The following is a 19,413-nucleotide window of genomic DNA, read 5'->3' as shown; positions in this document are numbered from 1 at the left end:
ACACACACCCTGGCAGCAGCTCCATTTTTGTCCACAGAGCTGCAGTTGCCTTTTTTACCTAAAAAGTCAGGACTTGAGTCTTTTAGAGTCCCCAGAATGCTCTAGGCAACTCGGAAAGTCCACTTGTTTGGGCTTGTTTTCGAGTCAAGTTAAAGGGGGTGGAGACTCATAACTTGACTGAAGTCAAGCTGCACTGGTTTTGTCCATCTCTGCATTTGTGCACCTTTTTGGTTGCCTGCTGTGTCACAATAACACATCATTGGTTCTTGGAACTATCAGTGTTATTGGTGAGTTTTGAGTTCAGCAAATTCACTTTTTGTTACATAAGGCAGTTGTGTTTTCTTTTGGAAGGTTAAATGGCCCAATGTGTGATAGAATGCAGATAATTCAACATGGTTTGTTTCATTTGTGTTCTGCATGCAATTACTATTCCCATATAGAACATTTAAATCCCATATAACTTGATGCTATTATTCATAAATACGGAGAGTCTAAAAGGTTTCCAAAACATCGGCCACTAGTGGTTCCATCCCCCTGAGGGTGTCAGCCGATGCAGTACGCACCTTCCACACCTCTTCATGATACCACAGAAGGCATATCGCAATTTCTCTCTTTCCGACCCAGTGACCCCACCAGTGCAGCAGTGTTGGGTGCTTATTCTGGTCTAATGCATCAACCTAGAGATCATTATGATTGAGATCTAGATGATGAACATTGAAAGAAAAGGGCCCAATTTAAGTGTACTATAAGTGTACTGTAGTAAAAGTACTGAGAAGCAGCACTTTATAATGCTCAGAAGAAATTGGGTTATTGGATCATGACCAGAAATATCGAAGATTGGAAAAAAAAAACAACCTCAGAACTATATAAAATTTCCAATAGTTTGGACTACAAAAATTCCCTTCCTATACTCAGAAAAAGTGTTCTTCATGTGAAAGAAGGACTTCTTGGAGGAAGATTCTGCTCTTAGAGGATGGAAACCTTTGGGTTCTTTTGGTGATCCTGTGCTGCCTTAGTATCATGTCTTTATATGAACTTTGTATTTCCTTGTTTCAACATTGACTTCTGGGTTGTGTCTTTGTCCTGCGTTATTATCATTATCCTTGGATAGCTACCAAGGAGATGCAACTATTGCTTCTGAAATGATTTCTCATCCCACCGTATACATTCCATACCAAAGAATCTGGACTGAGTTAAAAATGTGATATGCTGTGCTCTAGTATTCTTGCTGTGTGGAAACACAGAGAGAGAGAAACATGCAAAACAACTATCATCTTGGAATCGGATTTAATAACTTCTTTTCTCTGTTAGCAGCTGCTTGGAGTTGAGATCTGGTTTTAGAACAATAACATAGCATTTAGGGAGAAAAATGCAAGTCAGGAGGCCAGTGTTGGAGGCCAAGATGGCAAAGACCTCCACGGCCACCACGTCTTTCCCTTTGGTGCTCAGGTAAGCAGGAATGAAGGAGATCCACACACTGCAGAAGACCAGCACACTGAAGGTGATGAATTTGGCTTCATTGAAAGTATCTGGCAGTTTTCGGGCTAGAAAAGCGACTGTGAAGCTGGTGAGGGCCAGAAAACCAACAGGACAGAATAGCCCAGGACAGAATAGAGCATGATGATCGACCCTTCATTACACTCCACTATGATGTGCTCAGTCTGGGAGTGCATGTCGACATCTGAAAAAGGGATGGGACTTGACAAAAGATTACTAGAACTAATTCGTGTCCTACACCTAAATACTTCCTGTCAAGTGAAATTATCCCCACAAGGTGACCTTTCAGCTCCAATCCCAATCAACAAGGGGGTCAAGCAGGGTTGTGTGCTGGCACCCACTCTGTTCATCTTTTTCATCAATGATTTGGCCCCCATCTTATCAAAGCTTGACTTGCATTGCCCCAAACTAGGATCGGTGGACGTCCCTTTACTTTTATAAGCTGACGACATGGCTCTGATCTCATGTACAAAAATGGGCTTATGGAGACTGGTCAAAGCCTGCATTGAATATCTTACAACAAACTCTTTGCAGCTAAACTATGAAAAGTCTAAAATTGTGGTATTGTGGTATTGTGCATGTCATATAGTGACTTGCTGAACAATAAAGGAGAGATTTTAAGTAAGTCTGAGTTAGAAGAGAAAGGAATAAAGTTGGACTGGTGGAATGAAATGCAAATAAGAACAAGATTACGAGAAGATCAAAAAATAGGTCTATATGAAGAAGATATAAGTTTTGATAAAATATTTTTGATTGATGAGGGGAAGTATATAAGAAAAATGTACAGTTTTCTCCTGGAGATGAGAATGGAAGATGAGATAGTTAAAGATGCAATGGTGCATTGGGCAAAAAAATTTGGATATAATATATTAATGGAGGATTGGAATCAAATTTGGAATACAAATATTAAGATAACTAAAGCAGTGACTTTTAAAGAGAACTTATATAAAATGTTTTATAGATGGTATTTAACACCAGAGAAGTTAGCAAAAATGTACTCTGAGTTATCAAATAAGTGTTGGAAATGTAATGAGTTAGAAGGAACTTTTTATCATATGTGGTGGACATGCGAAAAAGCAAAGAAATATTGGAAAATGATACATAAAGTGTTGCAAGAGATATTGCATTGTGTATTACCATTCAAACCAGAAATATTCCCCCTAAATGTGACATCAGAAATTAAAGACCAACCTAAGAAACACCTTATTGTAAATATTGTTACAGCGGCAAGAATATTGTTTGCACAAAAATGGAAATCTATAGATGTACCAACTAAAGAAGATTTAATAGATAAAATTTATGAAGTAGCAGAAATGGAAGTTTTAACAGAAAGAATGAAAGAGAGAGATTTAGATAGAGTAAGAAAATATTGGAAGTTTTTTTATGATTGGGCAGATAAATCTAGTTAGATAAAATTGAGTGTTTCGTAAAAATTAATTTTTTATATTGATAAATATGCGATCCTTTGTATTGATGATTATTGTGTGTTTTTTTGTGTTAATTGAATGATGTATGTTGGAATCTGGGGCCAAACCTTATGCGTAACCTGTGTTGTACCCTACCCAAAGTTAAGCCTATTTCCTTTCCTGTATCTGTAATGAATGAATAAAATATATTAAAAAAAATGAAAAAAAGAAACCTTCATTTATTCATATAAGTTCCATCTCCAATATATTCATTTATGTAAAACCATTATTCAAATTTTAAATGTAAAGGAATTCTTTTTTTCCTGGCCCCCAACACATATGTCAGAGAGATTATGTAGCCCTCCTGACAAAAATTTTGGACACCCCTGCTCTAAGAGAAGAATCGTCCTCCAAGAAGTCCTTCCTTCACAAGTGGAGCACTTTTTCCAAGTAGGGACCTCTATAGCCCACTTGACTTTTGGAAATTTGCATGCAGTATCTACTTTTTCCCAGTCCTGGATATTTCTGGTCATGATGCAATAACCCAGCTTCTTCTGAGCATTATGAAGCACTGCTTCTCAGTCATGTTACTTAGAACTGGGCTGCCGTCTAGCAGAATTTCAGCTGCTGGGGCTCTTATCTTTTTGCCTTAGTGGCAACGCGGGAGGTTTTTTCTTCTCCCAAGTTATTTTAACTAGCTGAAGACCCTGCTGACAACATTGATACTGGTTATTTTGCCGCTTTGGAGTGCCTACTTCTGTGGATTGATTTGGATTGAGCATGGGCAGGAGAAAGAAAAGGCAGCTAGCTGGCAGCGGGTCCCCTCTGAAGGTCTCTAAACAGCTCAGACTGGACCAAATAACATCTTGGAACGAGACCGTAAGTGTTCCTCCCAACCCTGCTTCATCTAATAACTCGAGCTGTCTAGAGGCTGAAATTGATTTGGAGGGGGAAGAACATAACAGCATACCATGTTTGGGAAACACTAAGAATGGGTCCTGCCCTGAAGCGATCTCAGTAAATGTTTATGCTCATGAGAGTGCACTGGGAGATAAGGACCTAACTCACAGAGACCAAGAGAAACAGGTGGACCTTGAACCAGGCAATACTTCCATCTTAACTCTTTTGGGAGATCACTCCCTTGTTGCGGCTAGAACAGTTTTGGCAATCTTTCGGGAACTTAAGTTTATATCCTCCCAAATTGATAAACTACAAAAGAAGCTGCAGGAGCAATCAGCCCCAAGACCCAAGGGCAGTTCTCCAGCAACAACACGAGCTTACAGCCACACGCAGATAATGTCCAAGGACGCCTCTGTCTTTGCAAAAGAATCTAGGATCAAACCTGTCTCTTTGCTTAAAGCTGCTGGCTCTCACTCACGCTGTTTCCAAGCAAACCAAATTCTCTTGGAGGTTGGCAGAGTGCCAGTAAATTATGGAAAATGGAGGGACAGGTTCTGTGTAAAAATATCCTTAAGTAAACTTTTATGTATGGATCTTAATCAAATTGACATGATAAGTGCCCAATGGCTAAGTAGTCCTGCATCTAGAGTCAGACTCCTTCTGTCCTTTGACACCTCTACAATTCCCCTGACTCTGTTTCGAATGAGAAGGTTTCTCAGTACATTCAAAATAACAGCAAAGAGAGTCTTCTCTGATTTCTCTGACTCTAATCAAGAGCTGCTGCCCTCCTCCACACATAGCTCCAAGCCTCTGACCACTGTATCATCCTCCATCCTGCACAAAGTGATTCTTGCCTGCTCAGACAGCTGATAAGACTGCAGCAACATCCCCCTCTAATGAGCAAACAAACTCTCCGAGTCCAAATATAATAAAGAACACTACTAAAAGGGACTCTGCTACCTAGCAAAGCCTATCCCTCTGCCTAGAAAATGCCTTAACTGAACTGAATCGCAATTCCAACCTGCGATATCCAGGAACTGACAAAGACATATGTGGAAAGCTTTCCCAACCCGCTCTGTCAGAGTCCCATCTGATGTATACGTTTGCCACACGGCAGGAACAAATGAGGGAGACTGAACCTAAGTCAGTAAGCTGTTCTTTGGATGTTGATGAAACAGCTGATGTCATTGTGGGCACAATGCCTGGAAATCCTAGGAAAGACCTTTTATCACAGCTCGATGCTACTGAGCTTGATAGTATGGAAATTGCTGAAGAATCCAATAACTCAAGGAATTTGGCAGATGGGTCTGTTCCTCCAGACTCTCTTTCATCCATAGAGCTGACTGCTAAAAGAGTTTCAACCACCTCTTCAGGTCTGAACCAACGACCCCCCGCAACACTAAATGACCAACTGGTCAGGATGGACCATGTGGGTTCACCTTCAATAAGGTGCCCTAAGAGGGTCATTAACTCAACTACAGAACCACAGGATGAGATGCCCGACATAGATATGGAATGCGCCAGGAAACATCCTTCAAAGAACTCTGTGCTCAGCTCTGAGGAGATTGCAAGTACTGGTGATGTTCCCCAGCGTCCACCTAACGACCCTCCACAAACTATGATATCTCCTCAGAAAACTGGCTCTCTCAGCAGCAACGCAAGCTCCTAGTCAATAGATCTATCACTGTACCTGAACATTGATGAGGACACATTGACCAGGGAGGCCCTGGAGGCTTTTAGATTTCTTCCCCGACGGGAACAACTAAGAATGGTCAAGAAATTGGAGATGGTATGGCAAGAACTAACGGACATTCTATTGATCCCTTGTGGCTCTGCATCATCTAAGAGCTTACCTCCTTCACGAGACCATACAACTTCTGTTCCAGATGCAGCCCCGCCTCAGAGGTGATCCATCCAGGCAGAGATTCATCAGGAGCCTCCAGCTGGAGTTAGTTTGTCCTCCTCTCTAGGTCTATCATCTGTCAACATGGCTCAGATCTCTGAGGCTATGGAACTGCCTCTGAATAATCTGGACTCACCATATACAGAGACCATTGTCAGTGGCCTTTGCCAATCAATGGTAGTGTTGGAGAAAGCAGCGGCAGAGACATGTAATTTTCTTCCACCAACTAAACAACAGACAGTATTTGCTAATCTAGAGGAAGCTACAGCACAACTACCACAGCTCTCATCAGAGGATATTCAATCTAGCCAATTGGTGCAGATACCTTCTACACCTGATTACACTCATCCTCTTCCAGAAACCAAAACAACCTCAGAAGGGGCAAAGCTGCTGAACAACCTAGATGCCAAGTCAAGACTGTCTGAGGACACTACCCCTGAAAAAGGGACACGACATTCTCTTATAAGAAATCAGAGGGATTCAGATACTCAAATTCTCTCAACGTCAACTTCATTAGATTGACTTCCACCTACCCGCTCCCAGAGCATTCCACAGGGCCAGCTGAAAATCCTTTCTTGGAATATCGCTGGTTGGTTTGCAAAGACTCGTGGAAAAGAGCTAGATACTGTTTTAAGAGACCGAGACATTATTTTACTGCAGGAAACTTGGGCAATTAGACGTATTGAGTTTGATGGGTTTCTTTCTATATGTTTACCCGCACGGAAGAATGCAGTAAAAGGCCGCCCAGTTGGAGGCCTTGCCATATTAGTGAAACCTGCTTTCAAACATGAATTGCTATTTATGGCTGACAGTTTTTGCAAAATTCAAGCGATCAAGGTGAAGCTATTGCCCCAAAGCATAATGATAATTAATATATCATTAATTATCTTAGTGGTCATTAATATGACCACTTAGATATCATTAATATCTTAGTAGTATAATTAATGACCTGACTGGTAAATTTTCCTCTTATAAGATTCTAATTTCAGGAGATTTCAATTCCAGGGTGGGGCACAATTCTGACATCTTTCATCAACTTTGGGACTTACCTACTGACACAATATTGCCAGAGACCTGTCTATTCGAAAGGCAATTGAAAGATAGAACAATTAATGCTGCGGGGTTGCTTATGTGTAATGTATTGAACAAAGCAAGGCTGGCCTTTGCTGCAGCTTCACAGATGTAAAACAGCAAGCAGCGGAGGAAGCTCTTGGCCTGCAACTCACGCAAGAGGTCAAACAGTGGACCCTTTCACTGAGAGTAGTCACGTCCGGCCAGCACAGGCTCCAACAAGTCTCTGGAGGGCCAGAGGCTCACTGGAGACTGAGGATGCTCTGTGGGCTGGTTTGGGGGTCCCCAAGGGCCACAAATGGCCTCCGGGCTGGGGTTTGGGCAACGCTGTTTTAGAGGATGGAAACCCTTGGGTTCTTCTGGTAACCTGTGTTGCCTTAGCATCATGCCTTTAATATGAACTTGATATTTCCTTGTTTCAACATTTTGACTTCTGGGTTGTATCTTGCATTATTAACATTATCCGTGGATAGCTACCCAGGAGGTGCAATTATTGCTTCTGAAATGATTTCTCACCCCACATTGTGGATTCTAAAGAATCAGGACGATGAAAAATGTGAAATGCTGTGATCCTGTATTCATACTGTATGGAAACATATAGAGAAAAAAAACATGCAAAATAACAATCAGAATCTGACTTAATTTCTTCTTTTCTCTGTTAGCAGCTGCTTGGAGTTGAGAGCTGGTTTTAGCACAATAACATAGCATTTAGGGAGAAAAATGCAAGTCAGGAGGCCAGAGTTGGAGGCCAAGATGGCAAAGACCTCCACGGCCACCACGTCTTTCCCCTTGGTGCTCAGGTAAGCAGGAATGAAGGAGATCCACACACTGCAGAAGACCAGCATGCTGAAGGTGATGAATTTGGCTTCATTGAAAGTATCTGGCAGTTTTCGGGCAAGGAAAGCGACTGTGAAGCTGGTGAGGGCCAGAAAACCAACATAGCCCAGGACAGAATAGAGCATGATGATCGACCCTTCATTACACTCCACTATGATGTGCTCAGTCTGGGAGTGCATGTCCACATCTGGAAAAGGAGGAGAGGTGGACAGCCATACAGTGCAGATCCCCACTTGAATGAGGGAACAGGAAAGGACAATGGCGTGGGCCACTTTTTTCCCCAGCCATTTCCTCATCCTGTTCCCTGGCTGGGTGGCCATGAAGGCCAGGACCACAGTGGCGGTTTTTGCCAAAACAGAAGAAACAGCCACAGAGAAAATCATGCCAAAAGCCGATTGTCGGAGAAGGCAGGACACCTTGCTAGGTTTGCCGATGAAGAGCAGGGAGGAAAGGTAGCAAAGCAGGATGGAGCTGAGAAGAATGCAGGTGAGGTTTTGATTGTTGGCTTTGACAATGGGAGTGTTCCAGTTCTTTAAAAAGATCAGTATCACCATAACTGTTATTGCTGTAAAGGAAAAAGCAATAGAAACCAAACTGATTCCTAAGGGTTCCTCGTAGTTTAGGAAGGCTGTCTGTTTGGGGATACATTGATCTTGGTTCTTGTTTGGGTACTGATCTTCTGGGCATTTGACGCAATGAGCTGCATCTGAAAAGGACAAAGAGAATTTCAGTAGCTGTATGAATCCAGAGGAATGATGGAAGGTTGAAAGCAAACGTTGGACAAGAATTCCTCATTTTCCTGGAGAACAATGCTTAGTATCAGGGGAACGACAAAACGCAGCAAGTGACAGGCACCAGTGGAGTTAAGTGCACGGAACTGTGTAATGGACTGCTTCTGAAATCTTTCAAGGTTCCTCCCTTGTTATAGTTGCAACCAGTTTCCTTTTAAGAATCTGTGCATCATAATTTAAGTGTTTGGAGAAGGACAGACCATACCTAGGCATATGTTACGATGTTAGGGTGGACAAATATTTGCAAATATTTCCTGGAAAATCAGCAACTGTCAGTCACCTGTCTGGTTAGATATCATGTCATCTGGACACGAAGTACAATCATAGCAACAGATTGCTTCTCCCTCTCGAACCGTCTTGCTGTGTCCGACACGGCAGCTCTCAACACAGGTTGAAGCAGGCGGATTCTAAGAAGAAAGAAGGGGAAGAAACGCTGAAGCAAACATTGGATGCCCACCACCACGACCATCCTTCTCTTCCAGTGCACTTCAGCTTATCAAGAACAGGAGATCAACTTGATCCTGACCAGCAACAGAGAACTCCCCTGTTGCCAGTGACCTGCTGTAGATTCCTGTGGTATTTGACTTCAGGGAGAGTCGGCAGAGAGATCTGTTTTTCCTACTGGGATTCAAAACAGTTCAGAGCACAGTCCAAAAGAAGTAGGAAATACACCAAGATTTGGTTTTAATCCCAAAGTGCCTTTCTGCTAGCAGAAAACTCAGCGTGCTTTTATTTCATCAGTGAATTGGCAATTTCACTGGCATTCCTGGCCCTTGTGCCATCCAGGGCAAGGATCACAGAATACTGCCCCCCCTCACCGGTTGCCACCCCTTACCATCGCGTCCAGGCCGCACGTGGTCTCCTCTGGCCCTCTGGAGGTCTTATAAGGCTTTAAACAAAAGGGCTTTTAGAAGCCTTCCAGAGGATTCAGAAGGCCTTCGGAGGCAGGAGGAGGCCATATGCAACTTCCCCGGCCCCCAGAAGGTCTCTGAAGGGCAGCTGAAAGTGGTGGTTGGGAGGATGGAGGCATGGATGCTGGCAGGGGGGCAGAGGGGTGGAATCCTGGGACGTGTGTCCCCCTTTACCCTCTGTGGTACACAAGTGCCCAATAGCAATTAGATTCTGAATGGGGTAGCATCTAAGAATAAAAAGAATGGGACAGAAGAGAAAGCTGTCTTTTAATACTCAACACTAGGGACATCCTCCTTTTTTCTGTGTGTTTCAACTTGTGAAAAGGTGGGGCCCACCTTGGAGTGGGGCCCAAATCAAACCCCAGCTATCTATTTGATATTTTTCTCAATATAGGTATATTTATTTACCATCTTTTCCTCAATATAGATATTTGAATAATCAGCATGATAGGCTACCTGCCTTGCAAATATGTTTAAAATGATTTTATTCTGTGTCTGTAGAGGACAGGAATGACCCAGTATAAGTTTAGGTTAAAGTGCTTGAGGATATTTACTTTAGGCAAGTGTACTAATGGTGTAGTCGTAGCAATCCTACAAAACCTGGATAATACCGATCTGTGACTCTTGCAGTCGTATTCAGTGTTTCTGAAACTGTTGGTCAGGACCCATTAGGTGAGTCGCGAACCAATTTTGGATGGTCCCCATTCATTTCAATGTGCATTATATTTTTAATATATTTGACTTTATGCTACCATGGTATGTATGTTGGGGAAATGTTTCGGATCTGCACTTTTAACAGGCTACTATGTATATGCTTTTAACAGTGATAGTCAATGGGTCTTACTCGAGGTAAGTGTGGATAGATTTACAGCTTCTGGGATGTCTGGGGAAAATAGAACAGTTAAAATTCATTTGGATATTAACTTTAGGTATATGTACTAATGGTTTGTTTCAGCTTTCCTTCAAGACTTGTACAATACGAACTGTGACTGTAAGGCTGCAATCCTATATACACTTTCCTGGCAGCAAGCCCAATTCAACATAGTGAGACTTATTTCTGAGTAGTCAGGTATACGATTGCGCTGCAGGGGCAAAATCATTTGGTCACCCTGCACTGCTAGGACTCACATTCCAGCATCGCAGGACACTTTCTGGCTGCCACAATTGGAGACTCAAGTAAGTTGTTGGCAGGGTTGGGTATTGGGCAGAGAGAAGGAGTAATAGGGCACTTCAGGGGAGGATCAGGGGTCGGTCAGGGAGGGGAGGGGGTTGATCTGGTGGGAGTCATGCATGTCGAATCCTATCCCCTAGTTTTCAAGCCTCCCCACCCTCAGGCTCTCCTCAGGCTTATATCAGTTATAGAGCTGGCATAGGTACAAGGAGACCCCTAGGCTGTCAGGGGGCCTATACAGAGGTCAGGGGAAAGTATGCTCCTTTACATCTCAAAGGCCTCTCAATCCTGCCCCCACCATAGCATGCAGTGCATGCCTCCAGGAATGCTCTCATGTTCAGGAATGTTCCCAAGCAAATGAAGAGGTGACCTTGCTGAAGGATTTTAGCCCTACCTGCTGAAATCTGCTATTCCACACAATGGCCTCGTCATGGATGGTAAACTCTTGACTTGGAGAAATCTTTCCAGCTGGGATCTTAAGGAAGGATTGATTGGGGAAAGTGACCCAGTTGATGACATCAAGTCCAGAAGACAGTTCCTGATTGGCAAACCAGACTTCGTGGCCAGCACCATTGTTAAAGTGGACATTCTTCAAAAAAGAGTGCATCTAGATTGGACACAAACAGAAAACAGTTGATAGCTTAAATATATATTGCGCACTGTATGACCAATCCCCTGGTCAGAAAAGACACCTGTAAACCTTAGATGTACAGGTTAAAAGAACATTTTTCATTTATTAAAAACTATAAGAATACACTTGGCAGATCTTCCTCATCTTCCTCTCCTCTCAGCTCACCATCATATCCAACATTTCCACATCTATGGGCCCAATCCAAACTTTGCCGCACTGATGCAACTGTGCCAATGGGGCCTGCTGTGCATTCTGCTATACCCTGTGGGGGTAGTCACAGAGGCCTTGTCGAGGTCAGGGAATAATTGTTCCTTTACTTGGGGCTACGCTGCAGCTCATTGGTGCTGGAAATTGGGTAGGATTGGGTCCTATTGAAGTATTCAATTTGCTCCTCTACTCAAAGGTTTCCAGGGAGCTTTGTGGATGCTTTCACAATGAAAATTAATATTTCAGGGTCGTGCAGTTCAGAGCAATAGGTGTGGCAGAACTGCCCTGTCTTTGTCCTTGGAAAAGCACCTCAGTTGCCCTGCCTGCTTACACCTGAGGAGGCTCTCCTCGCCCCTACTTTCTCGAATGTAAAGAGAGCCTCCTCAGGTGTAAGCAGGCGGGATAGCTGTGGCACTTTTCCATGGGCTACAAAGGGGTAGTTCTGTCTTGCTCGCAGCCTGAATCACACATTCCTGTTATATTCTTCTTTTCTTACATTTTGGAACTTAAGACTTCAGCCCTATGCGGTTTCCTAGGAGTAAACCCCATTGAACACAATGGACTTATATCTGAGTAGACAAGCATAGGCTTGGGCTATAAAGCAAAATGGCAAATCCAAGAGGTCTGTCATCAAAGTCCTGCAAGGTTCAGATCTGCTTAGCTTTAGCAATATGCCCCCCCCGCATGTGTCTGGGAACATGATTTCACCCACACCACCCATTCAATCCACAGCAAGTTTACATAGAAGTGATTTCCACTGTGCTCCAATTATCTTCCTAGTAAGTGTGCTTGGGATTGCATCATACATAACCGTTTCAATACAGTGAGGAATATACCTGCCAGGGTTCAATGTTCAAAGGTTTGCCTGTGTCTCTGTTCAGCATTGTTTTTGGCCTGGACGTATATATGGCATTTAAAGCATGTGCTACAGCATAGAGACCATTGTAAATACGGTAGCTCACATCACTCATCTCCATCTCAAATAGAGTCTGAGGCAGGCTCTCCAGTTTCTCCTCTCCGGTACAGTGTTTACAAGTTTTAATTTTCCCATCATGGCAACACCTGAATGCAGATTTGTAGAAAAGGCAGAGAAAACATGCAAGCGACTTTTTAGGTTTTAGAGTCTGAAGGAAGTCCTGGAATCCTGGCACGGCCTTCACGGAGGTTGTGAAAGACAAAGTCCCATGGAATGTTTTTGCAAAGAAGCCCTCAGTGTAAACAGTGCTGACGAAATCCCACTGAGGTGACATGATCCAAACCTTCCCTATATGACGTCTATCTAAAAATTCAGCTACGTATAAAATGGCTACCAATGGTTCCAGAGTCTGAGCGTCTCCATCAACAATAACAACGTTGACTGTAGTGGAAAAAAGTGTGGAGCGTATCCTCAATATGTTTTGCCTGATTGTGTTATACAAATTAACATCCTTGACAACGACAGTCCTTTCTAAGAATGCAACACAAATGCTGTTCCGGGCCAGCAATGGTGTCAGCCTCTGCAGGAAGCCTTCTCCACTATCAGCCTCTGAAACAATGAGACCAATCCACGTCCACTGGAAATGCAGCAGTAGCTGGACTATGCCAATGTGCAGAGTACCTTCCCTTATTGCCATCCAGTATAGAGAAGGGAAATTATTTTTTGTGGCTGGTTTCTCATAGGTACCATAGGTAATCTAATGGGGGAAAACATGGCTCATAACCGCTTTGAAAATTAACAACCGTTTTCCAAACCAAAATATTTATTACAATCCAGACTTTTGCTTATCAATGATATGCTAAGTATACTGAACAATGCATCTTTGTAAACATTTCCATCAATAAATTATAATAAGTCTGCAATCGTCTGCACACTTTCCTGGGAGGAAGCCCCATAGACAGTGGCTTAGCTAAGGGGGTATAGGGGGTAGCAGTTGCACCGGGCATCAAGCTTTAGTGGGAGAACTAGCTGAGCTTGACACTAGTGACCAATATTGTGAAAATAGTGGTATGTATGAATAATACCATCATGTTATATATCATTGGACAGGTAATGTAATGCAGAATGCAATGAAACAAAATGGCATTGGAATATCTGTATTCTATCAAAGTTATGGCCAATTAACCAGAAAATAAAAACAACCACCTTATGGAACAAAAGGTGGATTATCTTAACTCAAAACCGACCTATGAGACTCATTGTTCTGAGAGTCAATGACATGTAATTATGTTATTGACTTGTTGCAATGACATATTATCATGATACAGCATGAAACCAAGAAGGTGTTAATATGATTCAGCTCTCATTTCCATGCATCATAATACAGTTACCCGTGCTAGCCGGGTAAAAAGGCACTTTTTCAAGTGATGCCCCTCTTATATTTAGCAAGGGGAGAAAAATCATCCCTCTTCACCCCATCACAGTATCTTGAACCAATCAGGGGTACACTTTTCATTTATTTTATCTGGGGGGGGGGGGGCTACAAATCTTCTTTGAACCCAGGTAGCAGATAGATGCCTTAGCTATGCCTCTGAGGTAGCAGAGCTGCTGGGAGGAGGAGGTGTGTTCTTCCCTGTATTTAAAAGCCCGGTTGTGACATCACTTCCGAGGCAACATTTTGAGCTTAGCACTGGGCTACACAATCATTAGCTATGCCACTGCCCATAGAACATAATGAGACTGACTTCTGAGTAGTCATGCATAGGGTTGTGCTCCAAATGAGTTACAAAACATTTCCTTTCACCTTGTCCACAAGCCATCACTTAATGTCCTGAAACGGGTAACATCTTTGATTCAGACCAAGCTATTGTTTTGCCGAGCTTCAAGTTTCCATTTTTTAAAAGATTAAAATCACTTCTATGGTTTGTATCCCCAGAATATGAGACATGACTAAGCAGTATTGAAATCAGTGTAACAAGATTGGTGTGCTTAAGCTTAAGAATAGTGTATATAACTGGCTGCATTTATGACAAATTTTCTGGGGATACAAACCTGGGTGCTTTACACTGATAAGCATATTAAGGGCAAGAGGTCTGGCTCAGAGGTAGAGCTGCTGCCTTGTATGCCTGAAGATCTGGGGACACCAGTTCGAAGCAACCAGAAGTATCTGGGAGCTGTCGACATGCTGATAACGAGTGCATGATCAGTGGCAGGGAGGAGTTGCTGTCAAGGCGCATGGGAGGAGAATCGGCCAGACTGGGAAGGATTTCAGCTGTAATGAGGCTTTGTATGAAAGATCAGAACTATTCTATTATAAAGGTTCCTGCGGGGTTTGGAAAGCCTTGCTATGCAAACCACCTTGAATTAAAGTCTGAGGAGAAATCTGATGCCCAAGAAAGGCGGTATATAAATACCAACATTAGTATTGTCAGGCTTCGTGTGGGGGCGAGGCGGATGTCGTCCGTGGAGCTTGGTTCACTGTCTCCCAGGCCTTCCCAGCAAGGGAGAGGAGGCCTAACGAAGGGTGGAGGGAAGTGCCTCAGGAGCCTCAGCTGGGTGACCAAAGGGAGGGGGTCACAGCACCCTTCTCCTCCTCACTGTCTCTTGAGGGTGGTGTTCACCAGTGGGGCAGCAGGAACTGCTCCACACCTTGCCCTCCTCACCCTCATCGCAGGCCTCCGTTATGAAGCCCTCTCTGCTCCCCCTTCCTCCCTCACCCTCCTCCCTCTTCCTTACAGGGGCCTGGGGCTCTGGTCCCTGCCTCCCTTCTTTCCCTTGAGTTTGGTGGAACAGGCAGCTGGGCGGGCGCGCCCAGGGTCCAGGCAGCCTCTCCTCCTCCTCCCGAGGCTTTCGCTGCCAGTGGGGTCTCCCTCCCCCTGCCTCTCCAGGTCAGTCGGGGTGGGAGGGAGGCAGTGACCCCGACAAACATTATTATTATTATTATTATTATTATTATTATTATTATTATTATTTAGAACTGAAGGTCTCTCTGCCCACATCTGGATTACAGATCAGTCATGTTATGTCCTCCTATACAACTTGAGATCTCAGAAACCTTCTCAAATGGTTATTTCTTCTGAATAAACAGTTTACTTGTTGCATTGCATTACCACTTTGCAATACTTTTCAAGCTAAAAAAAGGTATTCACTGATAAAGTCCCAAATAATATATAAGTGAAGAGTGGTTTTATGCCACCCATTCATGCATCTGAATGTACATACCTGTGGAAACTTGTAGTGGCTAAGAATGCTGGCCATTTGGATGACACACTCTACCATGAATCCCCCAATGACGGACAAGGCATCACCTTTCTTATCACACTTGTAATTGGGCACATTCCTTTGTTGTTTGAAGAGTAGATCCAGGATGGACTTATATGTGTACTTATTAGCTACACCACTGCCCATAGAACACAATGAGACGTGCTTTTGAGTAGTCATGCATAGGGTTGGGCTCTCAATGAGTTACAACACATTTCCTTTCACCATGTCCACAAACCATCACTTACTGTCCTGTAATGTGTAATGTATTTGATACAAACCAAGTTATATTTTGCCGAGCTTCAATCTTCCATTTTTTGAAAGATTAAAATCACCTCTATGGGTTGTATCACTAGAATATGAGACATGACTTAGCAGTATTATAATCAGTGCGAGAAGATTGGTGTGCTAAAAAAGGCATTCACTTATAAAGTCTCAAATAATATAACAAGTGAAGAGCAGTTTTATGCCACCCATTCATGCATATGAATGTACATACCTGTGGAAACTTGTAGCGGCTAAGAATGTTGGCCATTTGGATGACATACTCTACCGTGAATCCCCCAATGACAGACAAGACTTCACCTTTCTTACCACACTTGTAATTGGGTACATTCCTTTGCTGTTTGAAGAATAGATCCAGGATGGACTTATATGTGGTCATTCCTTCAAAAAAGTTGTCATAGATTTTAAAGCCCAAGGTCACATTGGGCAAGAGGTTGGGATTCCTGTTGATCTCCTGAATGGCAAAAAGGAAGGCCAGGACATGCTGATAATGTTTGTACTCTATTCTGAAATTAGATTGACATTGAGACAGAGATAAGATCTAGCACATTGTCATGTGCACCACATATACATTTACAGTAGTACCAACCACAATGGCATTTCCTTGAGCACTGTTTTGCAACAGTGTTGTTCATTCTGGGCATGACTGACAGCTATTGTCAATCAGAACATTGTATTCTGGCCAATCAGTGTCAGGTTCTTGTCCCATCAAGAACAATGTCCTTTTTCATGCTGGTTTGCACAGCACTCAATTTTAGGGGACAATGACACCCACACTATTGGATATATGCTTGTACAGTGAAAAACTCATCCCAAGTACAATGAGAAAAGGAAACAAAACTAAACAGGTGAAAGGAAGAGGGGTGCAGGAATGGAGTTGTTCATCTGACCAGAACAAAAATGATTACGTAAGGGAACATTTCTTCCTTTGTCCTGAAGTAAGTCTTAGCTGCTGCAATGGATCTACTCTGCCTGTGATTCTACTGCTGCAAGTCCAAGTGGATATGTGTAGGCAGTTTGTGGCAAGGAAGGGAGATAGGATATAAACAGAGGTGCTTTCAATGATATCCGCTCCCTTCCTGACCATGGCATTGCCCCAACCCCACCCTGTTCTTCCCAACAAGCTGCACCTGTTGAAATTCCACCCCAGTGCAGTTGTTTGATCTCTAGTCTTCATATTTCAAATAGCATGATGGGTACCAAACAAGAAATAACTTACGACAATTTGTTTGTCTTCATTGCTGGTAGTCTCTGAAAATTGATTGCAGAGTGTACAGGATGTAAAAGAGAGAGGACCCCACCAATGACAGCATCTCCTAGCCTAGTATCCCCATAGCTTTCTTCAAATTCACATTCACTGGGCACATCCTCCCAACAGGCAAGAGAAGGGAGAAGCAGCAGCAGGAAGAGCAGAAACAGCCACTGGGCTGCAAATGCATGTCTAACCCAGTTGCATCTGAACGTCTGCATCCTGAGCTACAGTTCCAGCTACAATGATATCTCTGTGGCTGGCATCCTGATGGAACCTCACAGGAACCTCACTCAGCAGCATGTGTGGTCACAGAGATGTTTCCCCAAAATGTTTTGCAGAAGAAATGTTTGGTGATCTCTGTTCCTCCGTGGGGCACTGATACAGTTCAGAATAGATCCACCTCCTTTTGAAATGCGGATGCATTTCTTACCAACTGCGCAAGGAAGGAAATAACCGTACTTTGGATAATTACAGAGTATCTAAACATCTCCCTGATCATCTTCATGAAATGAAAAACATAAATGTTTACAAAGATCAAACGGTATGCAATTTTGTGGAAGGGAGTCTGAACTGGGATCATGGTGAGATGTGGGTTGCCTTCCTTGTGATCCCCATTCAGATTTCACCCCTTTCCATAGATGAGTTGCTATATGTTAGATAAATCTGATAAAGGAGTGCTAGGCAGATGGGCCAAATTTTATTACACTACATATGAAAAATGGTCTGTTGGAATTTTTTTTTAAAACTGTGGGGATAGTATTTAATGTAACAAAACAATGGTGGATGGTAGGGGGGTTTAGGACTTTTGGACATATGGTTACGTTTCCAGTCATGCTCCTGTGTGAAAATTTAAACAGAAAGAAGCACCAAATGGTTTGTCAATGCAAACATTGTTCTGTTTCAAATCGTGTAGCAGTTTCCAAACTGTGAGTCTGAAACCCACTAGTGGGACTTGACCCCATATTTGTTTGGGTGTGAAACTGACAGGGCAGACTGTGCATCAAGGGTGCAACAAGCTGCTAATCGGGAGGGGGGAGAGCACTCCTGCCCAATCACCATTATAGCCACATTCCTTGGCATTTAGAAATCAGGCTGCAGCCTGTGGGGCCTCTACAAAGTTTGCAAACTGCTGGAATATTGTATAGTGGTGAGATCAGGAGTGGAACCAAAGCAAAGTCCAAAAGAACTGCGGCCACATCCTGAAACTTTTGCTCCATATGGCAGGTCCTCCAACTGCTATTTGACTTATAAAAAAATAAAAAAGAAGGCAAAGCAGCCATCCCATGCTATGAATTTAGTGCTATATATTATTTACTCTGGCACTGACTCGGGTCTGAGGTCACTCGGAAAGGAGTCCCCACACATGCAGAATCAATTCTGTCTCTGTCTGGGTGTGCTTGCTTACTTTTTTGGAGGTGTGAAAGACATTGTGGGGCCATCATTCAGACCGGCATTTGCAGCTGGGCATTTCCAGCTGGGAGGCAGGGAAGACTTAATGTTTTGGATTTGCATTGAGAAGCAGGCGGGTGGGCTCCCTTGTCCATCTCTAAAGGAACTAGTGATAATTGGAAGAAGATTTTTTCCCTGGACGAGTGAGGGAAGAAGGCGGCGGGAGTGGTGGTGGTGGTAATTCATAGCCATCCAGGAGTCATGGCATGGTTTCAGCAGGCTCCTTGAATGACTGGTCACAATGAAACTACTTATGAGTAGAGCTGCAAAGGAGTGGGTCATACTGGTAAGCCTGCCTGCTGCTGCATGTGACCCTCCCCCCTCTTGCCACTTCTGTCTGTGCACTCACAGTTTGTTCCACCCCCTCCCACCTTCTTTACAGATATGAAGGGGACATCAGGGGAGTATTAAATGAGAGCTCCAACATGCACATAAACACACACCCTGCCAGCAGCTCCGTTTTTGTCCACAGAGCTGCAGTTGCCTTTTTTACCTAAAAACTCAGGACTTAAGTCTTTTAGAGTCCCCAGAATGCTCTAGGCAAGTAGGAAAGTCCGCTTGTTCGGGCTCCTTTTCGAGTCAAGTTAAAGGGGGTGGAGACTCATAACTTGAGTCAAGTCAAGCTGCGCTTAATTTGCTGTTCCTTGCAAATGAACACCGTATTGGTTGCCTGCTGTGTCACAATAACACATCATTGGTACTTGGAACAATCAGTGTTACTGGTGAGTTTTGAGTTCAGCAAATTCACTTTTTGTTACATAAGGCAGTTGTGTTTTCTTTTTGGGGGTTAAATGGCTCAATGTGTGATGGAATGCAGATAATTCAACATGGTTTGTTTCATTTATGTTCTGCATGCAATTACTATTCCCATATATAACATTCAAGTCCCATATAACATGATGCTATTATTCATAAATTCAAATAG

At 43.2% G+C, this 19,413-nt stretch overlaps 1 protein-coding gene across 1 annotated transcript; it reads right to left on the bottom strand.

Moving 5' to 3' along the window:
- Nucleotides 1-7,415: 7,415 nt before the first annotated feature.
- Nucleotides 7,416-16,037, bottom strand: LOC136652558 (vomeronasal type-2 receptor 26-like). The gene is made up of 3 exons (XM_066629496.1): nt 16,002-16,037; nt 8,686-8,812; nt 7,416-8,320 (listed from the first exon to the last, which is right to left on the bottom strand). Exons 1-3 carry the CDS (start codon nt 16,035-16,037, stop codon nt 7,416-7,418), a joined length of 1,068 nt encoding a protein of 355 aa, XP_066485593.1.
- Nucleotides 16,038-19,413: the final 3,376 nt, after the last annotated feature.

The sequence above is a fragment of the Tiliqua scincoides genome, chromosome 5 (assembly GCF_035046505.1).
Source record: "Tiliqua scincoides isolate rTilSci1 chromosome 5, rTilSci1.hap2, whole genome shotgun sequence".
In the NCBI taxonomy this organism is placed as follows: Eukaryota; Metazoa; Chordata; class Lepidosauria; order Squamata; family Scincidae; genus Tiliqua; species Tiliqua scincoides.
This window is presented reverse-complemented; position numbering and strand designations above follow the sequence as displayed.